At 48.7% G+C, this 25,830-nt stretch overlaps 4 protein-coding genes across 5 annotated transcripts in view; 2 read left to right on the forward strand and 2 right to left on the reverse strand.

Annotated features, from left to right (window-relative positions):
• Window positions 1–345: 345 nt before the first annotated feature.
• On the forward strand, window positions 346–1,072 carry LOC128430933 (pro-opiomelanocortin-like). The gene is made up of 2 exons (XM_053417069.1): window positions 346–462; window positions 542–1,072. The coding sequence occupies exons 1-2, from the start codon at window positions 346–348 to the stop codon at window positions 1,070–1,072; spliced, it is 648 nt and encodes a 215-aa protein (XP_053273044.1).
• A 645-nt stretch (window positions 1,073–1,717) lies between these two features.
• LOC128430936 (protein EFR3 homolog B) lies at window positions 1,718–10,276 on the reverse strand. 2 transcript variants are annotated; one of them, XM_053417073.1, is made up of 21 exons: window positions 10,072–10,276; window positions 8,130–8,206; window positions 7,902–8,029; window positions 7,677–7,827; window positions 6,568–6,689; window positions 6,284–6,433; window positions 5,997–6,092; window positions 5,804–5,882; window positions 5,433–5,568; window positions 5,205–5,357; window positions 5,013–5,124; window positions 4,829–4,880; window positions 4,409–4,581; window positions 4,248–4,320; window positions 3,979–4,140; window positions 3,706–3,899; window positions 3,344–3,477; window positions 3,168–3,259; window positions 2,514–2,562; window positions 2,142–2,248; window positions 1,718–2,061 (listed from the first exon to the last, which is right to left on the reverse strand). In XM_053417073.1, the coding sequence occupies exons 1-21, from the start codon at window positions 10,274–10,276 to the stop codon at window positions 1,927–1,929; spliced, it is 2,580 nt and encodes an 859-aa protein (XP_053273048.1). In that variant the 3' UTR covers window positions 1,718–1,926. The 2 variants fall into 2 exon arrangements, with proteins under 2 accessions (XP_053273048.1, XP_053273049.1); XM_053417074.1 differs by lacking the exon at window positions 10,072–10,276 and adding an exon at window positions 9,079–9,085.
• A 760-nt stretch (window positions 10,277–11,036) lies between these two features.
• LOC128430937 (IQ calmodulin-binding motif-containing protein 1) lies at window positions 11,037–16,290 on the reverse strand. Its single transcript, XM_053417075.1, has 15 exons — window positions 16,055–16,290; window positions 15,730–15,825; window positions 14,980–15,148; window positions 14,581–14,698; window positions 14,434–14,509; window positions 14,261–14,360; window positions 13,995–14,167; window positions 13,747–13,856; window positions 13,418–13,536; window positions 13,166–13,232; window positions 12,930–13,005; window positions 12,662–12,813; window positions 12,448–12,585; window positions 12,166–12,319; window positions 11,037–11,651 (listed from the first exon to the last, which is right to left on the reverse strand). Exons 2-15 carry the CDS (start codon window positions 15,818–15,820, stop codon window positions 11,422–11,424), a joined length of 1,773 nt encoding a protein of 590 aa, XP_053273050.1. The 5' UTR covers window positions 15,821–15,825; window positions 16,055–16,290; the 3' UTR covers window positions 11,037–11,421.
• A 1,289-nt stretch (window positions 16,291–17,579) lies between these two features.
• Window positions 17,580–25,830, forward strand: part of LOC128430934 (kalirin) — a 31,894-nt gene continuing 23,643 nt past the window's right edge. The window contains exons 1-18 of the mRNA XM_053417071.1: window positions 17,580–17,634; window positions 19,731–19,805; window positions 20,076–20,190; window positions 20,287–20,479; window positions 20,665–20,888; window positions 20,960–21,284; window positions 21,367–21,489; window positions 21,638–21,829; window positions 21,935–22,066; window positions 22,808–22,942; window positions 23,040–23,132; window positions 23,213–23,335; window positions 23,530–23,646; window positions 23,967–24,041; window positions 24,316–24,438; window positions 24,533–24,585; window positions 25,409–25,556; window positions 25,648–25,829. Of these exons, the coding sequence (XP_053273046.1) occupies window positions 17,580–17,634; window positions 19,731–19,805; window positions 20,076–20,190; window positions 20,287–20,479; window positions 20,665–20,888; window positions 20,960–21,284; window positions 21,367–21,489; window positions 21,638–21,829; window positions 21,935–22,066; window positions 22,808–22,942; window positions 23,040–23,132; window positions 23,213–23,335; window positions 23,530–23,646; window positions 23,967–24,041; window positions 24,316–24,438; window positions 24,533–24,585; window positions 25,409–25,556; window positions 25,648–25,829 (2,483 nt within the window). The remainder of the gene's footprint in view (window positions 17,635–19,730; window positions 19,806–20,075; window positions 20,191–20,286; window positions 20,480–20,664; window positions 20,889–20,959; window positions 21,285–21,366; window positions 21,490–21,637; window positions 21,830–21,934; window positions 22,067–22,807; window positions 22,943–23,039; window positions 23,133–23,212; window positions 23,336–23,529; window positions 23,647–23,966; window positions 24,042–24,315; window positions 24,439–24,532; window positions 24,586–25,408; window positions 25,557–25,647; window position 25,830) is intronic.

A 25,830-nucleotide genomic window follows, 5' to 3' on the forward strand; every position in this document is an offset into this window, starting at 1 on the left:
GTCCACCATTCATCTGTCCATCATCTGTCCATCAACCATCATCTGTCCACCATTCATCTGTCCACCATTCATCTGTCATCATCTGTCCATCATCCATGTGCCCCTTGAGGAGCTGGAGTCAATTTTAGCTTCGAACACAGAAGCTTTTATTAAATTAAAATCACTAAACTATAAAATAAGGTCAAATATAAAATAATTAGATCCTTTGATGAAACAAATATTCAAATAGGAACTTGTAGAAATTAATGTCAAATACAATAAACAAAGACACATTTGAAGGTAAATGAATGAAATACTTTGCGCATCCCTAATGTGTGTCCCCGTCTCTGATTGGTCGGCAGGAGAATGTGTCCTGTGTGGTTATTGGTGGCTGTGGTGGTTGTGGGCGGGGCCAGAGGAGCTGTCAGTCAGTGCTGGGAGCATCCGAGCTGTCAGGAAGTGAACGATGAGAGAAGCATGATGGTAACACACACACATACACACACACACACACACAGACACACGCACACACACACTCACTGATGTGTGTCTCTTCCTGCAGGAGTGTATCAAGCTCTGTCACTCTGACCTCACCGATGAGACGCCCGTCATCCCAGGCCCCTCCCACCTCCAGCCTCTCTCTCTGTCAGACTCCTCCCCCTTCGCCCTGCCGCCCTCCTCTTCCAAACGCTCCTACTCCATGGAGCACTTCCGTTGGGGGAAGCCCGTCGGCCGCAAGCGCCGCCCAATCAAAGTCTACACCTCCAACGGCGTGGAGGAGGAGTCTGCTGAGGTTTTCCCCGGCGAGATGAGGAGGCGGGAGTTGGTCAATGAGCTGTTAGCAGCAGCGGAGGTGGAGGAGAAGGCCCAGGAAGTGATGGAGGAGGCAGGGGAAGAGGAGGAGGAGCAGCCCCTGGGTGGAGTCCAGGACAAAAAAGATGGTTCCTACAAGATGAAGCATTTTCGCTGGGGCAGCCCCCCCGCCGCCAAACGCTACGGCGGCTTCATGAAGAGCTGGGACGAGCGCAGCCAGAGGCCGCTGCTCATGCTCTTCAAGAACGTCTTCAACAAAGATGGACAGCAGGAGAAGTGAAGGGGCCGGACGGGGGGGCAGTGAACGTTTTACACAGAGCATCGACAGGCCGCGAGCAGCTCTGATTGGCCGAAGAAGCTAGTTAGTGATGGAGAAAGAAACTGCTGATCCTGAATGACTGGGAGAGAGAGAGAGAGAGAGAGAGAGAGAGAGAGAGAGAGGGAGGAGACAGTGTTTTGATATTTATTGATTCATGTAAATTTCTGTACATTTGATGAAATCATAAAAGTTATTTGCAAGCAACCGAAGAGACGTTTCCTGTTTCACATACACAACCACAGAACACATGCTAACATTGTATCTGTCGCTAATCAGTGAAGCTAAGCTGCTTGTAACAGTTAAAAGTGATTCAATCATAAAGAGGAATGTAAACGTCTCATTTCAACACTTCATCACCACAAGGTGGCAGCGTTCATATCGTCACATACAGTACATACATCATATATGTATATAGACGTAAATATATACAAACAGGATCCTCACCATTCCCTGAGCTGTGATTGGTCGATCACAAATCTTTTCTTTTCCTGGTGACGACAAACATTAAACAATGAATAAAATCAGGTCATAGATCAGGATCAATATTTAGAGACATTGCTGTTGATCAGCTGATCATCTTAGCTGTTGAATAAATCAATCAATCAATAATTGATATCAGTATTTTATTGTGCTCCACAGAGTGAACAGATTTACCTCTGACATCAAACGTGACTCACAGACACAACAACAGGAAACAGAAATCAGTCACTGAATTAAAACAACTATAAATCCTTCTACAGATGGACTGAAGGGAGTCAGAGCTCAGGTGCATCCTCGTGTCACGTCACAGGAACTCAGAGTTTGAGTCCTGGCGTCTAATAGACACAGAGGTCGGGGAACTTCATCTCGTAGAGCGGCGTGGAGCGAGGCGGCGAGTGACCGGACGGAGACGGAGGAGGACGGATGATCAACTCAAAGACCTGATCCAGCTTGGACTGGAGAGACGCCGTCTGCACAGAGGAAACCACTCCAGGGTTAACTCTCCTCTATCAGCTTTGGATCAATAATGTTACTGATCAGTAATAATCACCTTCGCTCCACAGTGAGCGGCGATCTCCTCAAACGGCGCCGTCTGAAACCTCTCCACCACCTCCCTCCTCTTCCTCCTCTCCTCCTCCTCCACGCCTCCTCTGTCCTCTGGACGACAGGGAGTGAGTCCAGGTCAACACATGGACCAGATCAAAACATGTTCTCTCAAGGATTTCTCAAAATATCGTGTTCACAACAATAAACTGACGACCTGAGGACATAATAGCTCCAGGCCACTAGGTGTCACTGGCAAATCAGAAAATACACATCAAGTAAAAAAACATTGTATGTTTCATTTAACACGTTTCAGTAACGTCAAATTCATAATGAACCAAACAGGAAGTGATGTCACGGTTTTACATCGATTACTCACCGATGGCGTTTTTAAGAGTTTCAAAAGTAATTTGCTCCATCTGAGGTTTCTACAGGAAACAGAGAGAAACATGTTGTCAGAGAGAGAGAGAGAGAGAGAGAGAGAGAGGTAGAGAAAGAGAGAGAGAGAGAGAGAGAGAGAGAGGTAGAGAGAGAGAGAGAGAGGGAGAGAGGGAGACAGAAAGACAGAGAGATAGAGGGAGAGAGAGGGAGAGAGAGAGAGACAGAGAGACAGAGAGAGAGACAGACAGAAAGAGAGAGAGGTAGAGAGAGAGAGAGAGAGAGGTAGAGAAAGAGAGAGAGAGAGAGAGAGAGAGGTAGAGAGAGAGAGAGAGAGAGAGAGAGAGAGGGAGACAGAAAGACAGAGAGAGACATAAAGAGAGAGGGAGAGAGAGAGAGACAGAGAGACAGAGAGAGAGAGAGAGGTAGAGAGAGAGAGAGGTAGAGAGAGAGAGAGAGAGACAGAGAGAGAGAGAGAGAGAGGTAGAGGGAGACAGAAAGACAGAGAGAGACATAAAGAGAGAGAGAGACAGAGAGAGACAGAGAAAGAGAGACATAAAGAGAGAGGTAGAGAGAGAGAGAGACATAGAGAGAGACAGAAAAACAGAGAGGGAGAGAGAGAGAGAGACAGAAAGAGAGAGAGGTAGAGAGACACCTGCTGTGTATCAGGACAGTACTGAGCGTCCATGTCCATCTGTAGAGAGACGATATCTCCAACACTTTTCCTCCTCGAGAGTCGATCCTCGTCTGAAACACACATAGTCAATAACACACATACATAAACATTGTGCGTGGCTGTGTTTGTGTGTCAGGGTGTGTGTGTGTGTGTACCTGTCAGCTGAGGTGTGTACGGTGTGTTGATGCGTTCAGCGTGTGAACTGTAGCTGCTTCCTGACAGAGCCTCGCACATCTTTGATTGGACGAAGAGAAGAGTGTCGTCCACCTTCAGATCACCTTCTGGTAGACTGACACACACACTGACACACACACAGACACACACACAGACACACACACACACACAGACAGACAGACACACAGACAGACAGATACATCAATGAATCAATTCACATGATGATGTGAATTGATTTATTTAATAGAAGTCTCTCTCTCTCTCTCTCTCTCTCTCTCTCTCTCTCTCTCTCTCTCTCTCTCTCTCTCTCTCTCTCTCTCTCTCTCTCTCTCTCTCTCTCTACCTGGGTTTGTCAGCGAGGACGTGTTGAGGCAGCAGGTGAGGAGCGTCTCTGTGGCGACTGTCTATCACCTGTGTGACGTGCAGGTGAAGGGGCGGGCCCAGCTGTGACAGCAGACTGAGGAAGGCGGCGCAGACGCCATGAACGCCACAGCGGTTAAACACAGAGAGGGACTCCTGATTGGACAACGCCAGCTCCTGAGCAGCCAATCGCAGAGTCGAAGAGTCAGAGAGAACATTTCATCATCTTCATCTTCATCATTTCCATCATCTTCACCTGCAGAGCGAGGACCAATCGGATCAGATCCACCACCACCTCCTCATTGGCCAGTTCCACACTCAGGACGGCCAATAGGGTGAAGAGAGCCTGATAGTGGCCCCGCCCACTGCTCTCCTCCTTACACGCCAAGTACACATGTCTGTAGAGACGTTGAGCGTGCTGCACACACATGCACACGCACACACACACACACACACACACACACATTTGAACTAAAAGAAATGGCTGTCGCGGTGTTTGATGATGTCATCACAAACCTCTCATACCTTCCTCATGAACAGGACGTCCTGTCGAGAGCACGAGTCCTTCAGCTCCAACAGCGAGACGTCCAACACCGCACTGTGGACACACACACACACTGTGTCAGTGTGCAGTAACACGAGTCAGCCACAGGGTGGCGTCCCACTGGGATGGTTGGGTTTCTGACCTGGCTGCCTGGAGCCTGGCGGCGTTGTGGCGCCGGTCTATGAGCGAGGTGAGGATGGAGAGAACCAGCAGACGGATGTCAGGGTCCTCCATCAGAGGGAAGGACAGCAGAGGCTCCAGGAAGGACGAGGGCAGCGCCATCAACAGGTTACTGCTTTCATAACGCTCCGCCACCTGGGGGGGGGGGGGGGGGCAGAGGTCACAGGGTGCCTGACGGAGGAACTACACAACAAAACGTGTCTGTAGCATGGAGCGTAAGATGGACAACATGACAGCTCCTTCAACAGAAGCTTCTAGACTGCCCCCTGGTGGCTGGTCACGATAAAGGTCATAAACGCTTTGTCTCTGGGATATTTTGGCATTTCTGTTGAAGGAGGAAGTGGAGACGTGTCGTCCATCTTTATTCATTTGTCTTCTTCACCTGCAGCAGCGACTTCAACAGCATCACTTGGATCATTCTGCTTCCTTCGAACCTGAGACACAAGGTGACGACACGTTCTATCACTTTGAAACTCTTTGACACTTATGAATTATGTATTATACAGATGAGTCATCTTCATGATTCAATCAACGTAGACATGTTCATTCCAGAAGTGGCGTCTGACCCGGCGTTGGGCAACCCCAGGGCGGGGTAGATTCCAGGAACAGGGATCTTCCCCATGATGAACAGCATGACCTCTGACCTCTGGTAGACAGGAAGTGTGTTGGCGAAGGATCCTGAAGAAACGACATCGAATGAGGCGACCGACTTTCCAGTGTTCGACTGGGACAGGAAGTGAAGCTGCTCTGGAGCTCACCGATGGTCTTGATGACGGCGTCCTGCAGCGTCTTCTCCTCCAGGGACGTGGTTCTGTGTTTGCCTGTGTTGTCGTAGTATCCGGTCAGCTGGTAGTCCACGCTCTGCCGGAGCTGCCGCAGCAGCGTGTTGAAGACCTCCAGCACCGCGGGACCTGGCGGCAGATTTAAAGACCAGCTCAGAACATCTCCCACGTGTGTGAGGGCAGATTTGAAAACATGCGACTGACCGACAGAACCCGTCGCCTCGATGACGGCGGCCTCGGACAGAACCTCTACGATCCCGGCTCGGACCGAGGCCGGACTCCGACTGTTGGCGTCCAGGTGGCCCAACAGCTGCTGGATCACCAGGTGGGAGTGCTGGGACTGAGGACACGGTCCAAACCACGGAGACACGAAGGTCCAGAGACAAACTCCAACCGTTACATGATGATGTCATATACACTAATGAGGACTGTTTCCTCTGAGTTCAAATGCAAATAGATTGATCCAGTGTTAGACTGTAGCGCCACCTCCTGGCCCAAGTGAACCTAGTGTCAGTACTCCAGAGGACTTCAGAGTACTTCAGAGTACAGGCTGTAGTATTAAGAGTAGAACTCACCTGGATGGAGTACATGATGATCTGAAAACACCGAACAGCAAAACTTCGTCCTTCCCAAAGACTGTGACTGTCCAGGTGCCTGGACACACACAGTTTACATACTGATACTAGTTCTTTGTACTGTACTAATACTCTTGCTAGTACTACTGTGTATGTACTGTAATACTACCACAGAGCATTGTGTGTTTCTTACATGAGCACAGGTCTGATTGCGTTGTTGATGTGTCCATAAGCAGCTCGACCGAACAGCTCCCTGAAACACACTTCAGTCTGCTCTGCTGGAGACTCACTGCACACACACACAGAGAGAGACACACACACATAGAGAGAGAGACACACACACATAGAGAGAGAGAGACACACACACACACAGACACACACAGGATCGATTTCTCTTAATTTTCCATGTTCAATTTTTTATAAAATTAAAAATATCTGAAATGTGTGTGTGTGTGTCTCTCTCTGTGTGTGTGTGTGTACCTGTCGGGGTGTGTGTGCTGCTGCAGGTTGACCAGCAGGGCGGGGACAATCTGCTCCATGTGACGAGGCTCCCAAATGTTCACCTGCAGCTCGTCGTCCACCGTCTTCCTGACGACGCCCTGAAGACCACGGATCCCCGACACGCGGATCCTGACACACACACACACACACACACACACACACACACACACACACACACACACACACACACACACTGGTCAACCTGAGAGCAGCTTCAGGATGTGAAGGGGACTGGAGGACGGATCTCAGAGGGGGACACTCACTCGGTCCTGGTGTCCTCGTCCTCGTGCTGTGAGTGACACATCTGACTGAAGCGGGACACGAAGAAGTCGTAGCTGCGGTGGTAAGAGGGCGTGTCCTCCTCGATGTTCGCAAACTTCACGAACTGAACAGAGAGAACAGACCAGCTTATAGTTAATGATCACAATGACATCATCTCTATGGATCATAACAATAAGCTGTGGATCGTATCGAACCTTATTGTTTGGGTTATTTCATTACATCACTAAATGACCTCATTCTCTGACATCATCATGATGTTTCTGATCATGTGACCAATTAATCACGCAGACACACACACATGAAAACAATTCCTGCTTGTCTTTGCAGGAGTGAACCTGCTGTACACACACTGTTAATCCCTGTGGGTGTGTGTGTGTGTGTGTGTGTGTGTGTGTAGATAAACTTTATTAAATATCAAAGTCCATATAAATGACTCTGATCTCTGTTTCCTCCAATGAGAAGCTCTCGCTCTGTCTTCATTTTCTTTTCTTTTAAAGAGTTGTGTGTCAGAGTGTGGTACAGAGTTGTGTGTGTGGTACAGAGTTGTGTGTGTGGTACAGAGTTGTGTGTGTGGTACAGAGTTGTGTGTGTGGTACAGCGTTGTGTGTGTGGTGCAGCGTTGTGTGTGCGGTACAGAGTTGTGTGTATTATGCAGGGCTGTGTGTGTCGTACAGAGTTGTGTGTGTGGTACAACGTTGTGTGGTGCAGGGCTGTGTGTGTGGTACAGAGTTGTGTGTGTGGTACAGCGTTGTGTGTGTGGAACAGAGTTGTGTGGTGGTACAGAGTTGTGTGTGTGGTACAGAGTTGTGTGTATTATGCAGGGCTGTGTGTGTCGTACAGAGTTGTGTGGTGGTACAGAGTTGTGTGTGTGGTACAGAGTTGTGTGTGTCGTACAGAGTTGTGTGTGTGGTACAGCGTTGTGTGGTGCAGCGCTGTGTGTGTGGTGCAGCGTTGTGTGTGTGGAACAGAGTTGTGTGTCGTACAGAGTTGTGTGTGTGGTACAGCGTTGTGTGGTGCAGGGCTGTGTGTGTGGAACAGAGTTGTGTGGTGGTGCAGCGTTGTGTGTGTGGAACAGAGTTGTGTGTCGTACAGAGCTGGTGGCCAGGATGTGCAGGTGCGGCTTGTCGGCCTCCAGCAGCAGACGCAGAGTCCGGAGGAAACTCTCCACCAGCAGGTTGATGCTCTGACAGTGACACGCTAACAGCAGCTGCTCCAGCGCCTCCATCGCTATGCACACGTACCTGGAAGTAACAGATTACATTAATACTCAGCGCAGTAACACTGTGTGTGTGTCAGTGTGTGTGTGTGTGCGGACCCGTAGCGGTGGCGGTTCAGTTCCCGGGTCAGACGCTCGGACAGGTACGCAGCGATTCGATCCAGCTTCTCCGGCGCCGACAGAGCGAAGAACGTCAACTTCTCCATGTTGGCTTTCACCAGCCCATCCTGAACACAACCGTTAGATCAAAGAGAAAACCAACATCAAACACATGGATAGAAAGAAAGAATTGTGTTGTTGTGTGTGTGTGTGTGTGTGTGTGTTAACCTCGGGGTCTTCTGGGAAGATGTTATCAACCAGTCTCTTGTAGCGAGGACGTAACGCCCAGCAGCAGCCGCACAGACCTGGACACATCCACATCCCAGCCACATGGGGGCAGTAGTGAGTCTGTGGACTTTAACCTTCTTTTTCTTTAATTTAATGGTTTTTGGAGATTAAAGAGACCCCCCCCCCCCCCACCACCACACACACACACTCACACACACACACTACAGCACATCTTAATCCTGCGCTCGCTTGTTGTTGCGTAATGTGTTTATGTTGTTGTTTTTTGTTGGCAGGGCTTAAAGATGACACAGGTTCAATCCCCAAGTTGTGACATGTGATGTTCCACAGTGCCGCTGAGCAAGGCACTGAGTCTGTGAAAGTCCCACATTATGAGGATGTGATTATAAATTATAATCATCAACACATTGTGATTAAAGTTAATTTCTTCATTGAAGGTCACATCAAGTTATTTCTACTAATTTAGATTTGAACTCATCATAAGGAAACTTTCACATGAGACCAAACTGTGAAAAGACTTAAATTCAGTAATTAACTGATTTAATAACAGAGTAAGAAATATTCATGTATTTAATAGAATTCACTCATTTCATAAATTTGACAAAGTGGGGACATCTGGGTTCATTGAAAGCTTTAAAAGACGTTAAATTGTGAATAATATATGTACAAATTTATCTTTGATTATAACATTAAATTGACATTTTAATGAGATGACTATTTATCATAATTAACAGATAAATTCATGAAATTTAAAGGTTAAAAAACTGACTATAAAGTCAAGATCTCTTATTGGAGGATGATATGTAATTATTATATAACAAGACGAAACCTTAAATCACACATATGTGGAACTTACACATAAATTATTTAAACGTCTCAACAACATTCTGAAAATAAAGAAAAATATGATTAATATTAAAATATTTCTCACCGTACATGAAGACGACTCCGACAGCTCAACATCCAACTGTCCTGACTGAAGTTAATCCTTCACACACACACACAACCACACACACACACACACACACACACACACAACCACACACACACACACAACCCCCCCCCCCACACACACACACACACACACACACACACACACACACACACACACACACACACACAACCACACACACACACACACACACACACACAACCACACACACACACACACACACACACAACCCCCCACACACACACACACACACACAACCCCACACACACACACAGACACACACACACACACACACACACACTCAGGACACGCCTCCTGTCATTCACAGTAGAAACCCTCGTCGACTTGTGGTTGTTGTGCGATGTTCCCGTTTGAATGGAACACTGTTGTGTGTTGTCACAGAGTGAAGTGGTGAATATTCCGGCTCTAAAGCCTGGACGTGTTTCTGTGTGTGCTCGTGATCCGGGACATGTGCAGCAGCTCAGCTCTGTAATCTGCTCTGGATTTATTTATCGTTCCAGCACAAACTGAAAAAAACCATAGATCAGAAACCTGCAGAGAAAAGCTCCTCGATATGAAACCCTGAGTTTGTGTTTGTATGAGAAGCTTCAGTCCATCAGCACCGTGACTGGATATCAATCTGCTACTGATTATTATCTTCATCCATTCACGTGGAGATTTAAAGCAAAAACGAGTAAAGAAGTAAAATCACTTTTCAGCTGTGACATCATCATTCTTCATTCTGTGTTTTCAAGCAGCTTCTCCCTGGTTCACACACTGATCTCAGCTCAGATTCCTCTTCTCCTTCCTGTGGTTTCACTCTGTAGTGCTGTCTGTAGTGCTGTCTGTAGGGCTGTCTGTAGTGCTGTCTGTAATGTTGTCTGTAGTGCTGTCTGTAGGGCTGTCTGTAGTGCTGTCTGTAGGGCTGTCTGTAGTGTTGTCTGTAGTGTTGTCTGTAGTACTGTCTGTTACCTTCAGGTGTCTGATGGTCCAGGACGGAGCAGCGGTCCAGCAGCATCCTCCGATGAGCCTGGGATACAGTCGGCATGGCAACAGCCCTCGGCAGCTTCACCCCCCTGGGCATAGTGGGCATACTGGGCATACTGGGAAACCTGGGCATAGTGGGCATAGTGGGCATAGTGGGCATACTGGGAAACCTGGGCAGCGTCCCTGACATCTCAGCGGTGACCTGGAGTCGTCCTGAGAGGAGGAGCAGAGAGGAGGAGCAGAGAGGAGGAGCAGACGGCCTGAGGAAGAGGAGAAGGAGGAGATGGATGGAGAGAGTGAGCGGAGAGAGAAAATGAAAAGCAGGAGTTTAAAACTTCTCCTCCACATTCCTCTGCATCTTAGCTCCTTCACTTCAGGCCCAGAAGATAAAGTTCAGTCAGGAGGAAACCTCCAGCAACACAATGTTTTACAATAATATATATTCAGTAAAGAGTCTATAATATTTCTGTTTCTCTTTCCCTGTCTGAGACATTTTAAAATGATAATATTATAAAATGTTAAATTTCATGTACTATTTTATGTGATTGTTATAAAGTTCATAATCAGTTTTGTCAGGAATATTCTTGATTTGTATTTGTATTTAAAATCGTGTTTTAAGAACTAACACATAAAACTGAGGAGACACACGTCCTGTTTTACAGTAATCAGAAAGTAAGAATACTCGTTAGTCGTTACCTAAGTAAAAGTATTAATTAAGTACTTACCTTTGTAACTTTAGTTCATATTAATGAAAGTTAAAACTCACAGTCGGAGCTCCGGTGTCGTTCCAGCCGAGCGACGGCTGCTGATGTAACATCTGCTGCCTGAAGCTCTGAGCAGGATCAATGAGGATCGACCCACAGGTCAGCTGGTTCCACACCAGAGACCAGCAGCAGCTCTACACTCTGCACTGGTTGATCACTGAGAGGGCGTCAATAACAACAACTGAGTCGAAGGCTTCAAAAAACTTTATAGACAAGTGGAAATAAAACAGAAAAACTCCCATCATCACAGCTGCTGCAGTGAGGAAGCAGCGCCCTCTGCTGGTTGACACTGTTACTGCAGCATCTCTTTCTGAATGAAGTCAAATAAACACTGGAGACAAAACGTCACTTTGATTCACCGCTGGTCGAGTCATGTGACTGAGAAGAACCAATCAGGAAGAGAACGTCCGAGTCATGGTTTCAGCTTCTGTCCAGACTCCAGCCGCCGTCACCCTCGCACAGTGAAGAGCGATGGGACGAGGACCTCAGAGTCAGTTCTGGAGATCGACAGTAGGTGGCAGCACAGTCTCGTCTCGTGCTCGTCAGTGTGCGATGAACCTGCGTCTTCACGTTAAATGTTAGCTGAGCCGCCAACAAACAGTCCTCCAAACTCCGCCTCCAGCTCCCACAGGTGGGCGGGGTCGGGCGGGTCCACCGGCTCTTCCAGCCTCCTCCACCAGGGGAGCCGGCTCGCCTGCAGCGTCGCGTTGTGGGCGTCACGGGCGCGAAGGGCGCAGCGACCTGAGTGGCTGAGGAAGGCCTCGCCCACTGGCGCCGTGACAAGGGAAAGGGGCGGGGCATCTGTGGTGAAAGAGAAGAAGAGAGTCCGATATTTGATTAACGCTAAAAAACTGCGATCAGGTGTGTGTGTGAGAGTGTGAGTGAGTGAGTGAGTGAGTGAGTGAGTGAGTGTGTGTGTATGTTAGTGAGTGAGTGAGTTAGTGTGTGAGTGTTAGTGAGTGAGTGAGTGAGTGAGTGAGTGAGTGAGTGTGTGTGTGTGTGTGTGTGTGTGTTAGTGAGTGAGTGAGTTAGTGTGTGAGTGTTAGTGAGTGAGTGAGTGAGTGAGTGAGTGAGTGAGTGTGTGTGTGTGTGTGTGAGAGAGTGAGTGAGTGAGTGAGTGAGTGAGTGAGTGAGTGAGTGAGTGAGTGTGTGTGTGTGTGAGAGAGTGAGTGAGTGAGTGAGTGAGTGAGTGAGTGAGTGAGTGTGTGTGTTAGTGAGTGAGTGAGTGAGTGACTGAGTGAGTGAGTGTGGGTGTGTGAGAGTGTGTCTGTGAGTGTGTGTGTGTGTGTGTGTGTGCGTGTGTGAGTGTGTGTACCTCTGAGCAGCTCCAGCTGAGTGTGTGTGTGAGCGAGCAGCGCCTCCATCCTCTGCTCCACCCTCCTCCGCTCATCTCCGCTCTGCAGCTCCGACAGCAGCAGCTGAACCTCCTGATGGAGGCGCTCACACTCGCCTGGAGACACACGGGACGACTGAGGACAGAGAGACAGACAGGAAGACAGACAGGAAGACAGACAGGAAGACAGACAGAGAGACGATGGTTTTATTTTGATGAAGACATTTAGTTTTTAAATCCTGAGCTTCTATCTTCTCGTCTTACACGATGCACAGCGATGTATTCCTCCACCTGAGCCTTCAGCTCCACCCTCCTACTGTCAGTCAAACCTTTCTGACCAATCCAGAGCGGTGCAGTGGGCGGGGCTTTGGCCGCTCGTCTTTTCTGCAGGAAGCGCCGCACCTGTAAGAGAGAGTGGACAGCATGAGTCATGTGTTTGTTCGGGTCGGTCGGCGCTGGCGTCCTCCTGAGTGAGTACCGCTCTCTGCAGCGTCCTGGCGGCTCGATGGCGCCTCAGCTCGTCTCTTTGGGAGCTGATGTAGCGGCGCCGCTCTCTGGAGCCTCTCCAGATGCTCTGGATCACGACCGCCGCTCGCCGCTCGCACTCCCTCAGGTACGACTGCACCTGGTCTGAAAACCAGCACAGCTGAGTGTCGCTTGATTTGAAGAAGACATTTCACTTTTTCTAGATTGATCTTGAATCTGGCGAATGAGAGACAAGCGAGGACGAGTCAGCGTTTCTTTACCAGGAGGAAGCAGCTGCAGCAGTTGTCTCTGTTTCTGATGGAACGCCCTCCTCGCCTGCAGGCGCCGCACACACACCTGATACACACACACGTTAAATACACATCAGAGCGATAAGAACCCTAACCCGTCTCTTTACTCTAAACCATGTCCCATCCGCTAACATGGAGAAGGCAGGGTTTATTACCAATCCTGCAGCCAGCCACCAGGGGGCAACTGATCAGTACTGCAGGCTCACCTGGTACTTCAGCTCCTCCTCCCACTGCTGAGCCTCCTTCTGTTGCTGCTGCTGCCTCCTCCGAGCCCTGACACACACACACACACACACACACACACACACACACACACACACACACACACACACACACACACACACACACACACACACACACACACACACACACACACACACACACACACACACGTTTTCATAGAAATACTCTGTTACATTAGAGGTTTCCAGCTGCAGACAGATGCTGAGCGGTCGAACCTGAACCTCCTCTGCAGGGAACCGACAGCTCTGTTCAGACTCTTCACGCGGCGCCGGGTCTGATACGACCTCCATGACGCCTGGATCACACACGCCGCCCGCACACGCTCAGCACTCACCTGAGAGGGGAGGAGTCAGAGGGCAGCAGGCCGTCCAATAAGAATCCAGTGTTTTAACTTAACACATGAAAAAAGTGACAAAAACTGTAATCGTACCTTCACTTGGTTCTAAAACAACATGACTCTACAAAAGTGTACAAACCTGATTACACACACAGATTGAGATACAGTTACACAACTCTACACACACAGTTATAGGGACAGACCAACCTGAGAGGGACTCGTCGTGTCTCTGTATGATTGGAGGAGTTCAATTAGCTGGTCCATGTCCTGGTCAATGCCACGCCCCCTCCAGTCCTTGTCCAGCAGGTCGTCCAGTCCTGCAGAGAGAGAGAGAGAGAGAGAGAGAGAGAGAGAGAGAGAGAGAGAGAGAGAGAGAGAGACCTCTGACCTTTCAGTTCATTTAACTGAACAGAACTTCCTGTTGCTGTCAGTCGTCGACGTGTTCGACCTCTGACCTTTGAAGTTGAGGAGGAGGGGCTTGAGACGCAGCTGCAGTTGATTGGCCATGAGGAGGATGAGTTTGACGGAGGCCCCTCCCACCGCCACGTCGGAGCTGACGGCTAATTGGCCGATGACCTCGTTCAGCAGCAACAGGACGGAGTCGTCAGTCAGGCTGGACAGGAAGTTCCTGCAGAGTGGGAGGGGCTTAAATTAACCTCATGGACATGAAGCAGGTAAGTAACTATAAATGATCAGTGGACAGTAAACTCATGAGCGCCACCTGTTGGCTGTGCAGACTTGAATCCACATCTGGACACAGAGCAGAGACACAGTTACGTCCTCACACATCTGGATCTGCTCATAGTGAGCGGAGCTGAGGACTGGACAGAGACAGATGTAAACACGAGGTCTGTCAGCATCAGGTCAGTGAGCGCCGTGAGTGAGAGGACGCACCCTGAGTCGTGAGCTGGGTGTGGCCTCCCAGCAGACACATGACGGAGTCCATCACCTTCCTGAGCAGAGACACACACTGACACACACACACATCTCCATCACTTTCACGTCAGACACGTCCACTAGCAATCTTCAAGGCTCACTCACCTCCGCCCGCCTCGTCAGCTGACTGGCCAATGACAGGAGGCCGTCCACGACTGACGGTAGGAGGAGCCTATAAAAGGCCTTTGATTCTTCACCAGGGTCAAACCCAACACAGCAGGAGCTGAGGAGACAATTTAAACTGTCAGTACATTATATTATAGTAGAATTAGACAAAATATAATCATTTAAAACTAATTTAAGATATTCAAAACACGTAAATCCTTTAACCTTCCATATATTTAAAAAACTCAAACATTACATCTTTACTTCAACTTTTTATTATAAAACATTTTAAATGTTCATACTTTTCTTTAAATACACTCAGATATCAAGTGTATTGAGGATATACATTTAGAAAACTAGAATAAATGGACAGATTGAGATGTGCACTGTGAGGAGGACCTGGTGAGCCGGGCGAGGGTGGCGGCGGCGCCCCAGCTGCTCCTCAGCTCTCTGGGGTCCTGAGCGAGGACGAGGACACAGTGACTCAGGACGCCGCTGTGATAAAGCTCCGCCTTCACCCGAGGCAACGCAGCGCTGTCGGTCTGAAGCGCCGCCACGTTCAGGACGTCTGAGAGACACGAGGGCGGGACATTACAAAGGATAAAGGTCAAATTCACCTCAAGGATAATGAATCAACTGACAACTTTAATGATCTATTAATCAATCAGATAAATACAATGTGTGGATGTTCTACTTTTATCAGTTTTATATTTGTTTGAAAGTAATATTTTAGTAGTTGCTAAGAGAAAAAATCAAATGTCTGAAGATGCCAACTTGGATTAATGAAAAGTTTCCTGTCATTTTAGACAACGTGATGAAAGAGGAGATAAAGTGATGATGAAGTGAAGATGATGAAGGGATGAAGTGATGATGAAGTGAAGATGATGAAGGGATGACGTGATGGATGAAACTAACACTTTAGTAGCACTTAAATGTCACTTACTTAAAGCACTTTATAATTTTGCTTTATTTTTGAAGAAATTGCACTTTCCTGATTCTTGTTGTTCTTGGTCTGTACCCTCATGGTTGATGCACCTACTGTAAGTTGCTTTGGATAAAAGCCTCAGCTAAATGAAATGTAATGATGATGATGATGATGATGATGATGATGATGGAGGAAACAGTTTGAGTGTTGTCATGTTGTCTCACTCGTGACGCTGCTGTTGAGCAAGCTGACTTTCTGCTGCAGGTTCAGATCTTCGTGCTCCAGATGTTTCTTCAGCTCGGACACAGACTCCATGTTCCCTGTTCAACACACATCAACACAATAAAGAGTCACGTGGTCATCAAACACGGATATGATACAATTCACTTATTGCGTCACACTATTCCTGCAGGTGACTGTAAGTGTTACAGGTGAAACTGATTTCATAGTTTCCACCTTGCTAGCCTCTGTTAGCCTCTATTAGCACCTGCTAGCCTCTGTTAGCACCTGTTAGCACCTGTTTGCCTCTGTTAGCATCTGTTAGCTCGCCTTGGACCACAAGGCGACTGTCATTCGTTGTTTATCCGACAGTCACTTCACTTCAGCGGGTAAAACAAGTGTCGTTAACCGGTTAACCGTCGGGTCCGTCGACTCGTTGATGGTAAAACACGGACGAACAAACGCTGCGAAGTTTCAAACACAACGTTTGACAGCTAGCCCTGTTAGCTTGTAGCTAGCCGACGCGCTGCTGTTCCTAAGGCAACGTGACGTCATCACGCTGCGACGGCTCACACCCCTCTGCACCAAAACAAATGTTTATTTATTATATATATATATATATATATATATACATATACAATAAAATATATTTATTTTCTAAGGAAATAAAGACAAAAAACAACCAGAGGAAAAAATACAATATGTTTTAAATAGAGCTCATAAATAATGTATTAACGTTGCTTGTTTATATGTTGTTGAAAATATAAATTATATATATATATATATATATAAACATATTACCCTAACCCTATATATATATATACACTTTATTGATCATATATATGATCAATAAAGTGTATACTATAAGTGAGAGGCTGCTGTGAGCTCCGGTGGCCTGTGGGTGGCGCTGTTAGTTGAGCTGAATGAGTGGAGCAGCTTCATTCATCCTCAGTGTGGAGTCACTGCAGCGGACACACGGTTCACTGTAGAGAATCATCTTCCTCTTCATCCTGAAGATCTTCATCATGTGTTCTCTTCCTGTTGCACCAGATGTTTTTATCTTCACACACGTGATGAGAAGTTTATCTTTATATAGATTTGATCATTTTTTTCTTTGTGATCCTATTGGTTCAGAAACACATTATTATTGATGCTCTTCTTTCTGTGTCCATTCATTAAGAATTTATATCAAACACTATATATGTTGTTGACCATAATATTATATAATATAGTTAGTACTATTTACATTATATTTCATGAATATCTCTTCATATATTAATATAAATGTATTAAAATAAAATGATATCATATTTAGACAACATCATATGTCACGTTAATATTATATAAAAATCTTGTCTCTGCTGATCACGTGGTGAGCAGTAATAGTAACGCACAGTAACGTGATAGTAACGGAGGGTCGGTGCAGCTGCTGCATCCTCACGGTGCGCGCTGCGCCTGCGTGCTCGAACACACAGACCGACCGTGCGCGCGTCCGCTGCCCGCACCGGCAGAGAGAGAGCAGCACCGGGGGACGGTAACGGGATCTGTAACGGTGACGTGATGTGATGCCGCTCGGGATCACGGTAACGTAAGAGCAGCAGCAGAGGAGGAAGAGGAGGAGGAAGAGGAGGAGGAAGAGGAGGAGGAGGCTGACCGAGGAGGATGCAGCAGTGATCGGTACCGGGAGCAGGAGACACATCCGTCCCTCCAACCGGAGCCTGGACCGAGCAGGGATGGACTGGTAGGGAGGAGGAGGAGGAGGAGGAGGAGGCACGAGGAGACACCGACGGTACATAACGGAGCAGAGCGCGAGGAGGAGGAGGAGGAGGAGGAGGAGGGAGGAAGAGGAGGGAGGATGAATCCGGTGGATGGAGGAGGAGAAGCAGGCCCGGACGGCCTGGCGACGGCAGGTAGGGTGTGTGTGTGTGTGTGTGTGTGTGTGTGTGTGTGTGTGCGCGTGCGAGTGCATGAGTGCGCGCGAGCAGGCGTGTGCGTGTGTGTAGTGGGAGCTGCTGTCGCCATGATGCCTCCACATCCGCCCATTGACTCAGAGAGTGTGTGTGTGTGTGGTGGGGGTGTGGAGGGTCCCACCAAGGAGGATTGTGGGAAGGCCTGCTGGGTTATTACGTGTGTGTATGTATGTGAGTGTGTATGTGTGTGTTTCTCAATCATTCCAGTAGTAGAGGTATCATCATGATCACCTTCATCATCATCATCAGTAGCAGTAAAACAGCATGCTGGCCTCTGATTGGCTGACAGGAGTCAATTAAAACCCTTTGGTCTCAGTTCAACATCAAGGTGGAACATCACCTGCAGGTAGCCATGGCAACAGCCCCATGCAGCAGGTGAAGCTGTCACATGATCGTCTCTGAGTTGATTGACAGGATCACAGTGATCTATAATCAATGAATCATACATTATACATGATTATACATAAATGTGACCACGGAAGAAAATAAACATGAACGCCTTTGAGTTTGAGACCAAACAAGAAAGTTAACGATCGGTTGATCAAATGGTCTGAAGATGAATCAGTGAAGCTGCAGCAGAACTTTAAGACTTTTAGAAAAACTTCTAAGAACTTTCTCTGAAGGAATTTAATCATTTTAAACTCTTTTTCAGAGATGGTATCATTATTGTGGTTATTGTTATTATTATCATCATTATTATTATGTTTTTTAAGGGAAATTGATCTAAATAAACATCTGGATCCAGTGAATGTAAACGTGATTCATCATGAGATGTTTTAGTTGCTTTATTATTTTGACTTAAACAGAATAAATAAATAGATTTCCAAACATTAAAATTTAAAACACTTAACCAGATCCAGTCGTCTCCTCTGTCAGTAGAATAAAACACTTTAATACACAAATTGTTTATTGTTGTTTATTCTTCAGGAACTGACTTTTCTGAATCTTTTATGTGTTTATTTACTGAAGGAAAACCAGTAAACAAATATCCAGAAATCCTCTGATAGAATCTTCCAGTAAAGGTCTGAACGAAGCTCTTGATTGTCTTCATTCGTTGAGTTGTGTAATCAGTGAGACACTTTCTCTGAGGCTCTGAGCAGCAGCTATTTTGGGCTTTATACTGTGTGTGTGTCTGTGTGTGTGTGTGTGTGTGACAGCTAGTTCAGGATCAGTCGGGGTGATTGACAGCTGATCAATCAGACTGTTGATTGATTTTTCTGATGATCGTCATGTTTTGTCTGCGTCGGACCACAAACACACTTTTCACCTCATTAGTGTCCACACACTGTAAATAAACATGGACACTTCACAGCTACAGCCTCATCTGCAACGCCCCCTGGTGTCTGGCTGCAGCACACGTCATAAACCCTCCTTCATCTGTATATACACTCTATATATATATGTTTGTATAGCAGAGTATATACAGTGACGTTGTGTATAATACATTGATGATCTGTGTTAATCCGTCAGACGTGTCAAACAATCGGTCTGGATTAAAGCGTCTGGGTCGTGAAGGACTGAAGGACACTAGTGAAGGAGACAGAGGACGGAGCGAGGAGCTAGTGAAGGATGAATAAACAAGTGTCCCTCTCTCTTCTCCTTCATCTCCTCCATGTTTTTAGGTTTTCTCTCCGAGGGTCAGCGCCGCTCGCCGAACTGCTAATATGAGACGCTTAATGTCCTCAGTGTGTGTGTGTGTGTTGGATTAGCTTCCTCCCGCTGTGGAGGATGATCTGACGCACACACACACAGACACACACTGAGCTGCAGGACTTTGACTTGAAATGTCCGTTGAAGCCTGATTGGTTGAGCTCAGAGGACGTTTGGATCTGATCTATAACATGTGAACAGACCGACTCCCGGGAGGCGGAGCCACATCTCTCACTTTGTTTCATCTTCATCGATATCACATTATTATCTGAGGCATCAGGGATTTTAAAAATCAACAATCATCACACTTGTGTTTGGGAATATTCGTAGCTTTTAAAAATGATACAGTTATGAGAAAAAACCTTTCCTGTGTGTGTGTGTCTCAGGTTCAGGTCAAGCCGAGTGTGTTCGGGCGGCCGACGTCCTGACGGTGCTCAGAGAGAAAGTGGCCTTTGTATCAGGTAACACACAAACACACACACACACACACACACTCACACACTCACACACTCACACACTCACACACACACACACACACACACACACACACACACACACACACACACACACACACACACACTCATACACACAAACACACACACACTCTCTCATACACACACACACACACTCCGACACACACTCTCACTCTCACACTCACACACACACACACACACACACACACACACACACACACACAGTTTGACCCAGTTTAAACGACTGTCTTGTTCCAGGTGGACGAGACAAGCGAGGTGGACCAATCCTGACCTTCCCTGCCAGGACCAATCACGATCGAATAAAACAGGAGGACCTCAGCCGATTGGTCACTTACCTGGCGACCATACCCAGGTACAGGATGTCCTCTCTACCTGTCTGTCTCTCAGGGACGTCAGTGGCGTGAGCAGACCTTGGAGAGAGTAACCCATGTCTGTCCCTGTGTCTCAGTGAGGATGTGCGTGCCCGGGGCTTCAGCGTGGTGGTGGACATGCGCGGCAGTAAGTGGGACAGTGTGAAGCCGGTGCTGAGGACGCTGCAGGAGACCTTCTCCTCCAACATCCACACGGCTCTGCTCATCAAACCAGACACCTTCTGGCAGAAACACAAAACCAACCTGGGCAGCGCCAAGCTCAGCTTCGAGGTAATACTACTACTGCTGTAGTACTACTGCAGTACTACTACTGCAGTTCTACTACTGATAACTACTGCTATACGATGCGCTCCACTGAAACCTAACTACCATTGATGCTAACTGGAGAGCTACTAAAGGTGCTAGCTGTGCAGCTACTGATGCTCCAGCCTTGCCCACTGTCTCCTTGTCTCCAGACCTCCCTGGTGTCGGTGGAGGGTCTGTCCCGGCTCGTCGACCCCTCCCAGTTGACCTCTGACCTCGGCGGCTCGCTGGAGTACGACCACGTGGAGTGGACCGAGCTGCGTCTGGGTCTGGAGGAGTTCTCTGGAGCCGCCACGCAGCTGCTGGCCCAGCTGGAGCAGCTGGAGGCGGGACTGAACCGCGTCCCCGAGCCCGGGGACGTGGACGAGGCCCGGAAGTAAGAGACAGCCTCATTATCATTGGTCATCAGTGGAGCTGTGGGTTGTGTATTGATTCTTTCCTCTCCAGACTCCTGGAGGAACACAACCGTCTGAGGAACACCATCGCCACAGCGCCCGTCGAAGCCCTTGAACGAGAAGGGCGGAGTTTGCTCCAGCGCATGCGATTGGTCCCCTCACATGGCGACGCCTCTAATGAAGTCAGCGGTGGTGGTTGTAGCCACGGCAGCTGGCTGTCCGGTGGGACGGACTTCCAGAGCGTGGCGCCCAAGGTGTCGTCCCTGCTGGAGCGGCTCCAGGCGGCTCGTGGCCTCCTGCTGCAGGGCTGGAGCGACAGGAAGCTGCACCTGGACCAGGTGCTGCAGATGCACCTGTTCGAACAGGACGCCACCAAGGTAATGGGGGCGGGGCCGGTGGCGCACAGGGCATCGAACCTACGAGCTCTCTCACCTTTGATGCGTTCTGTCTCTCTCTCAGATGTCGGAGTGGATCGCCCACAGTAAAGATCTGTTCATGCAGAGTCTGGTGGAGGTCGGCCAGAACAACCAGCACGTCCTGGACCTCCAGACTCAACACCAGCACTTCACCGCCAACTGCCTGGTGAGTGTCCTCGGCCCCTAAGGGTCAGGGTCAGGGTCAGGGTCAGGGTCAGGGTCAGGGTCAACCCTAACCCTGACCCTGACCCTAACCCAACCCGAGGTCATCTTCAACCGTCCCTGTTAACCTCGTCTCTGAATGTCTCCGGCAGAACGGCAGTGTGAACGTGGACAGCGTGGTCACCGTGGCGGCGCGGCTCGCCGAGGCCGGTCACTACGGCGCCGAGCGGATCTCCTTGGTGTCGTCACGGTTACAGGAGGACTGGAAGACGCTGACGACGGCGCTGGAGGAGCGTAGCAACACACTCGCCATGGCAACTGGCTTCCACCAGGGGGCGGAGCAGGTGAACTACACTTTGTCTACCTGTCTCACTATCTGATCGTCTTTACTGGTCCACAACCAACCTGTCTGTCTGTCCACCTGTCTGTCTGTCCACCTGTCTGTCCAGTTCCTGCTGGAGGTCGAAGGTCGAGTTCAGGCGTGCTCTGAAGGGGCGTTGCCGTCGGCGACAGCAGAACTGGAGGCCGCGACGAAAAAACATGAAGAACTGAACGAAGAAATCTCTGCTAGCTACACCCAGGTACCTGTCTGTCTGCTCACCTGTCTGTCTGCTCACCTGTCTGTCTGCATGCTCACCTGTCTGTCTGCTCACCTGTCTGTCTGCTCACCTGTCTGTCTGCATGCTCACCTGTCTGTCTGCTCACCTGTCTGTCTGCTCACCTGTCTGTCTGCTCACCTGTTTGTCTGCTCACCTGTCTGTCTGTCTGCTCACCTGTCTGCCTGCTCACCTGTCTGTCTGCTCACCTGTCTGTCTGTCTGCTCACCTGTCTGACTGTTCACCTGTCTGTCTGCTCACCTGTCTGTCTGCTCACCTGTCTGTCTGCTCACCTGTTTGTCTGCTCACCTGTCTGCCTGCTCACCTGTCTGACTGCTCACCTGTCTGTCTGCTCACCTGTCTGTCTGCTCACCTCTCTGGTTTGCTCACCTGTCTGACTGCTCACCTGTCTGACTGCTCACCTCTCTGGTTTGCTCACCTGTCTGTCTGCTCACCTGTCTGCCTGCTCACCTGTCTGTCTGCTCACCTGTCTGTCTGCTCACCTGTCTGTCTGCTCACCTGTATGTCTGCTCACCTGTCTGTCTGTCCACCTGTCTAACTGTCCACCTGTCTGTCTGCTCACCTGTCTGTCTGCTCACCTGTCTGTCTGCTCACCTGTCTGTCTGCTCACCTCTCTGGTTTGCTCACCTGTCTGTCTGCTCACCTGTCTGTCTGCTCACCTGTCTGTCTGCTCACCTGTCTGTCTGCCCACCTGTCTGTCTGCAGGTCAGTGAGAGCGGTAAAGCCTTATTGGAGGTTCTCCAGCGTTGCCCGGCGAAGGACTCTGATGACTCTATGACCACACTGGACTTCACTGCCTCCACGCACGGCATCATGGGAGTTCTGCACCAGGTCATGCAGGTAGGACTCAGGTCAACCCGTCTCACATTCTCCCGTCTCACTGTCACCGACCAACAGACAGGCGGACTGATGATGTGGTAATGTTTTTTCATTGCAGGGTCACCATGAGGTGGAGGGGGCGTGGCAGCACCGTAAGCTCCGCCTCCACCAGCGCCTGCAGCTGTGTGTGTTTCAACAGGATGTGAGACAGGTACGATGAATCCAGATCTCAATCCGGATCCAGATCCAGATTGAAGGCTCAGCTCATCTCCACCTGTCTCTCTCCCTCAGGTGCTGGACTGGGTCGAGCAGCACGGCGAGGTGTTCCTGAACAAACATGGCGGCGTGGGGAAGTCCCTGCACCGAGCGCGAGCTCTGCAGAAACGTCACGACGACTTCCAGCAGGTGGCGCAGGTAAAACCAGAGCCATGAAAACTGACAGATGATTTATCATGTGGTGAATATGAATCAGATTTCTGTTCTGTGAGGAGGAAGTGTCCTGCTTGGTTTCCTCTGAACTGCTCGTCCCGAAGCCTCTGATGCTAGAGACTGAGTAATAACCTGTGTGTGTGTGTGTGTGTGTGTGTGTGTGCGTGTGTGCGTGTCAGAACACTTACACTAATGCAGAGAAGCTTCTGGAAGCAGCCGATCAGTTGGCTCAGTCTGGAGAGTGTGAGGAGGAGGAGATTTACCAGGCGGCCAGAGACCTGGAGCTGCGGATGCAGGTGAGAGAGAGAGAGCAGCAGAATGAATTCATCTTATTTGTTAATGTGATTGAGCTGAGATCCGTACGGCTGCTTGGAAATAAATATGTTTTCATAAAAAGTATTTTCAAAATAAAAGCTGTGGAAATGAAAGTAAAACACTGATGATAAAGGTTCATAAAAGATGTGTTAGTGAACTTTGTTCATTACAACACCTGAACCAGCTCTGTGTTACAGAAACAAACGTCATTATAACTAGTTTATTCACTAATATTGTTCTGTGGTTAGCATGTTGTTGACGTGTTATTAACATGTTGTAAATCTGTGTTGTGTATTTGCAGGCGTTTATTCAGCGAGTTGAACAGAGGAAGCTGCTGCTGGATCTCGCTGTGTCTTTCTACACACACACAAAGGAGGTAACACTCACACACACACACAGACACACAAATACACATACACACACACAAACGCACACCAAGGAGGATCGCCCTCCGGTGGCTGGCTGCAGTGTAGTGTATAAACCCCGCCTCCTCCATGTTAGCAGATAGAACATGGATCAAAGTACGACTCCAGATGACATCATCAGTAAAAGATGGCGGTGTAGGTTGATTTCTGGGAGGAAGTGGAGACGCAGTTTAATTCAGTGATGTGCTGTGACATCACGTCCACTCCTCTTCTCCCCCCCCCCAGCTCTCGGCCTGGATGGACGGCCTCCAGAAGCAGCTGTCCTCTGAGCTCAGCGTGTGTCCCGACACTGTGGAGGCTCTGCAGACTCTCATCAGCCAGCAGCAGCAGCAGCAGGCCAACACCCAGGTACCTGTCCCCACCCGTCTGAACTGAACCCCATCATAACAACCTAACATCCCCGATGACCCCCCCCACTAACCCTCTAACGCTGACCCCACAGGAAGCTGCGATGAGTGTCATCAGGGAAGGAGAAGACCTCATCCTGCAACTCAGGTACACAGGGAGCGTGGGTGCGTTTGATTCCTGCATCAGCCCTGCACAAAGAGCCGGGTTATAACTTGTGTGGGTGCATTTGTTTCACCTGTCAGGGCAGCACAGAGGGGTGTGTTTGTTGATTGACAGAACCTGGAAGGGTGCGTTTGTTTTAGACATCAATGCAGCTCTGTGGCCCATTCTGTGTGGATGCGTTTGTTTTATGCCTGGATGCATTCCTTTTTAGATTAGAGTCATAGGGGTGGGTGCGTTTGTTTTCTAGTTTATGTTAAGTGTGGGGGTGCGTTTCTTCACCAGTTTGGCTGTGTGTTTTTCCAGCTTGTGGAGAATGTGTGGGTGTGTTTCTTCACCAGTTTGCAAATCCAGGCAAAGCAAAGCTTTTATGTTTGTTTAAAGTTTGTGTGCGTTTATTTTCTATGTCAGGTGCACTTTTCGCTTTTTTATTTGTTTGTGTGCTTTTTTGCTCGAGTGTACACAGCCTGCATGGGTGCGTTTGATTCTGGCTTTGTAAAGCTGATGTGGGTGCACTTGTTTAGAGCCCCTGCCGACTCAGAGGTTTGTGTAGAGTTGGTATTTGTCAAGATTCTGGGTGTTGTTGTGTAAGTTCTGTAAAACATGAGTGGAGCATTTTTAATTTGTATTATCTGTGATGTCTGTTCAGTGTGGATGCGTTTGATTTGTGGTTTGTATATAACCTGTATAGGAGCATTTGTTTTTAGGATGGTACAGTCTTGGGTGGGTGGGAACCCTCTGCTTATATTTATTTGTAGTTTGTTTGTGTTTGTTTTCGGTTGTGCTCAATGCGTGGGTGTGTTTGTTTCAGGCCCCAGGGCAGCTCGGTGGCCCATGTGGAGACGGTGCTGCAGCAGCTGGAGGAGTCTCACGTTCAGCTGGAGGAGCTTTTCCACCAGAGGAAGATCCGACTGGATGTTTACTTGCAGCTGCGTATTCTCCAGCAGTGCACGCTGGAGGTACACACTTCTGTTCGCATCACAACCCTCATACAAATCATTTGTTGAATCGCGTCAGGGGATCGACAATGAACTGTGTGTCTTTCTTAAGGTAACAGGGGAGATGGATGCCTGGAAGCAGGACCTCCAGAAACAGTCCCAGGACTTCTCTACGGAGAAGCTAGCAGCGCCGCGGCTAGCCGATGTAAACCAGGACAAGATCAACCTGGGTCATTCGAGGCTAGTGGAAGCTGGTCCAGAGGCGCTAACACTAGCACAGCAACGCATCCACAGG

This window comes from Pleuronectes platessa, chromosome 24 (genome assembly GCF_947347685.1).
Source record: "Pleuronectes platessa chromosome 24, fPlePla1.1, whole genome shotgun sequence".
NCBI classification, from domain to species: domain Eukaryota; kingdom Metazoa; phylum Chordata; class Actinopteri; order Pleuronectiformes; family Pleuronectidae; genus Pleuronectes; species Pleuronectes platessa.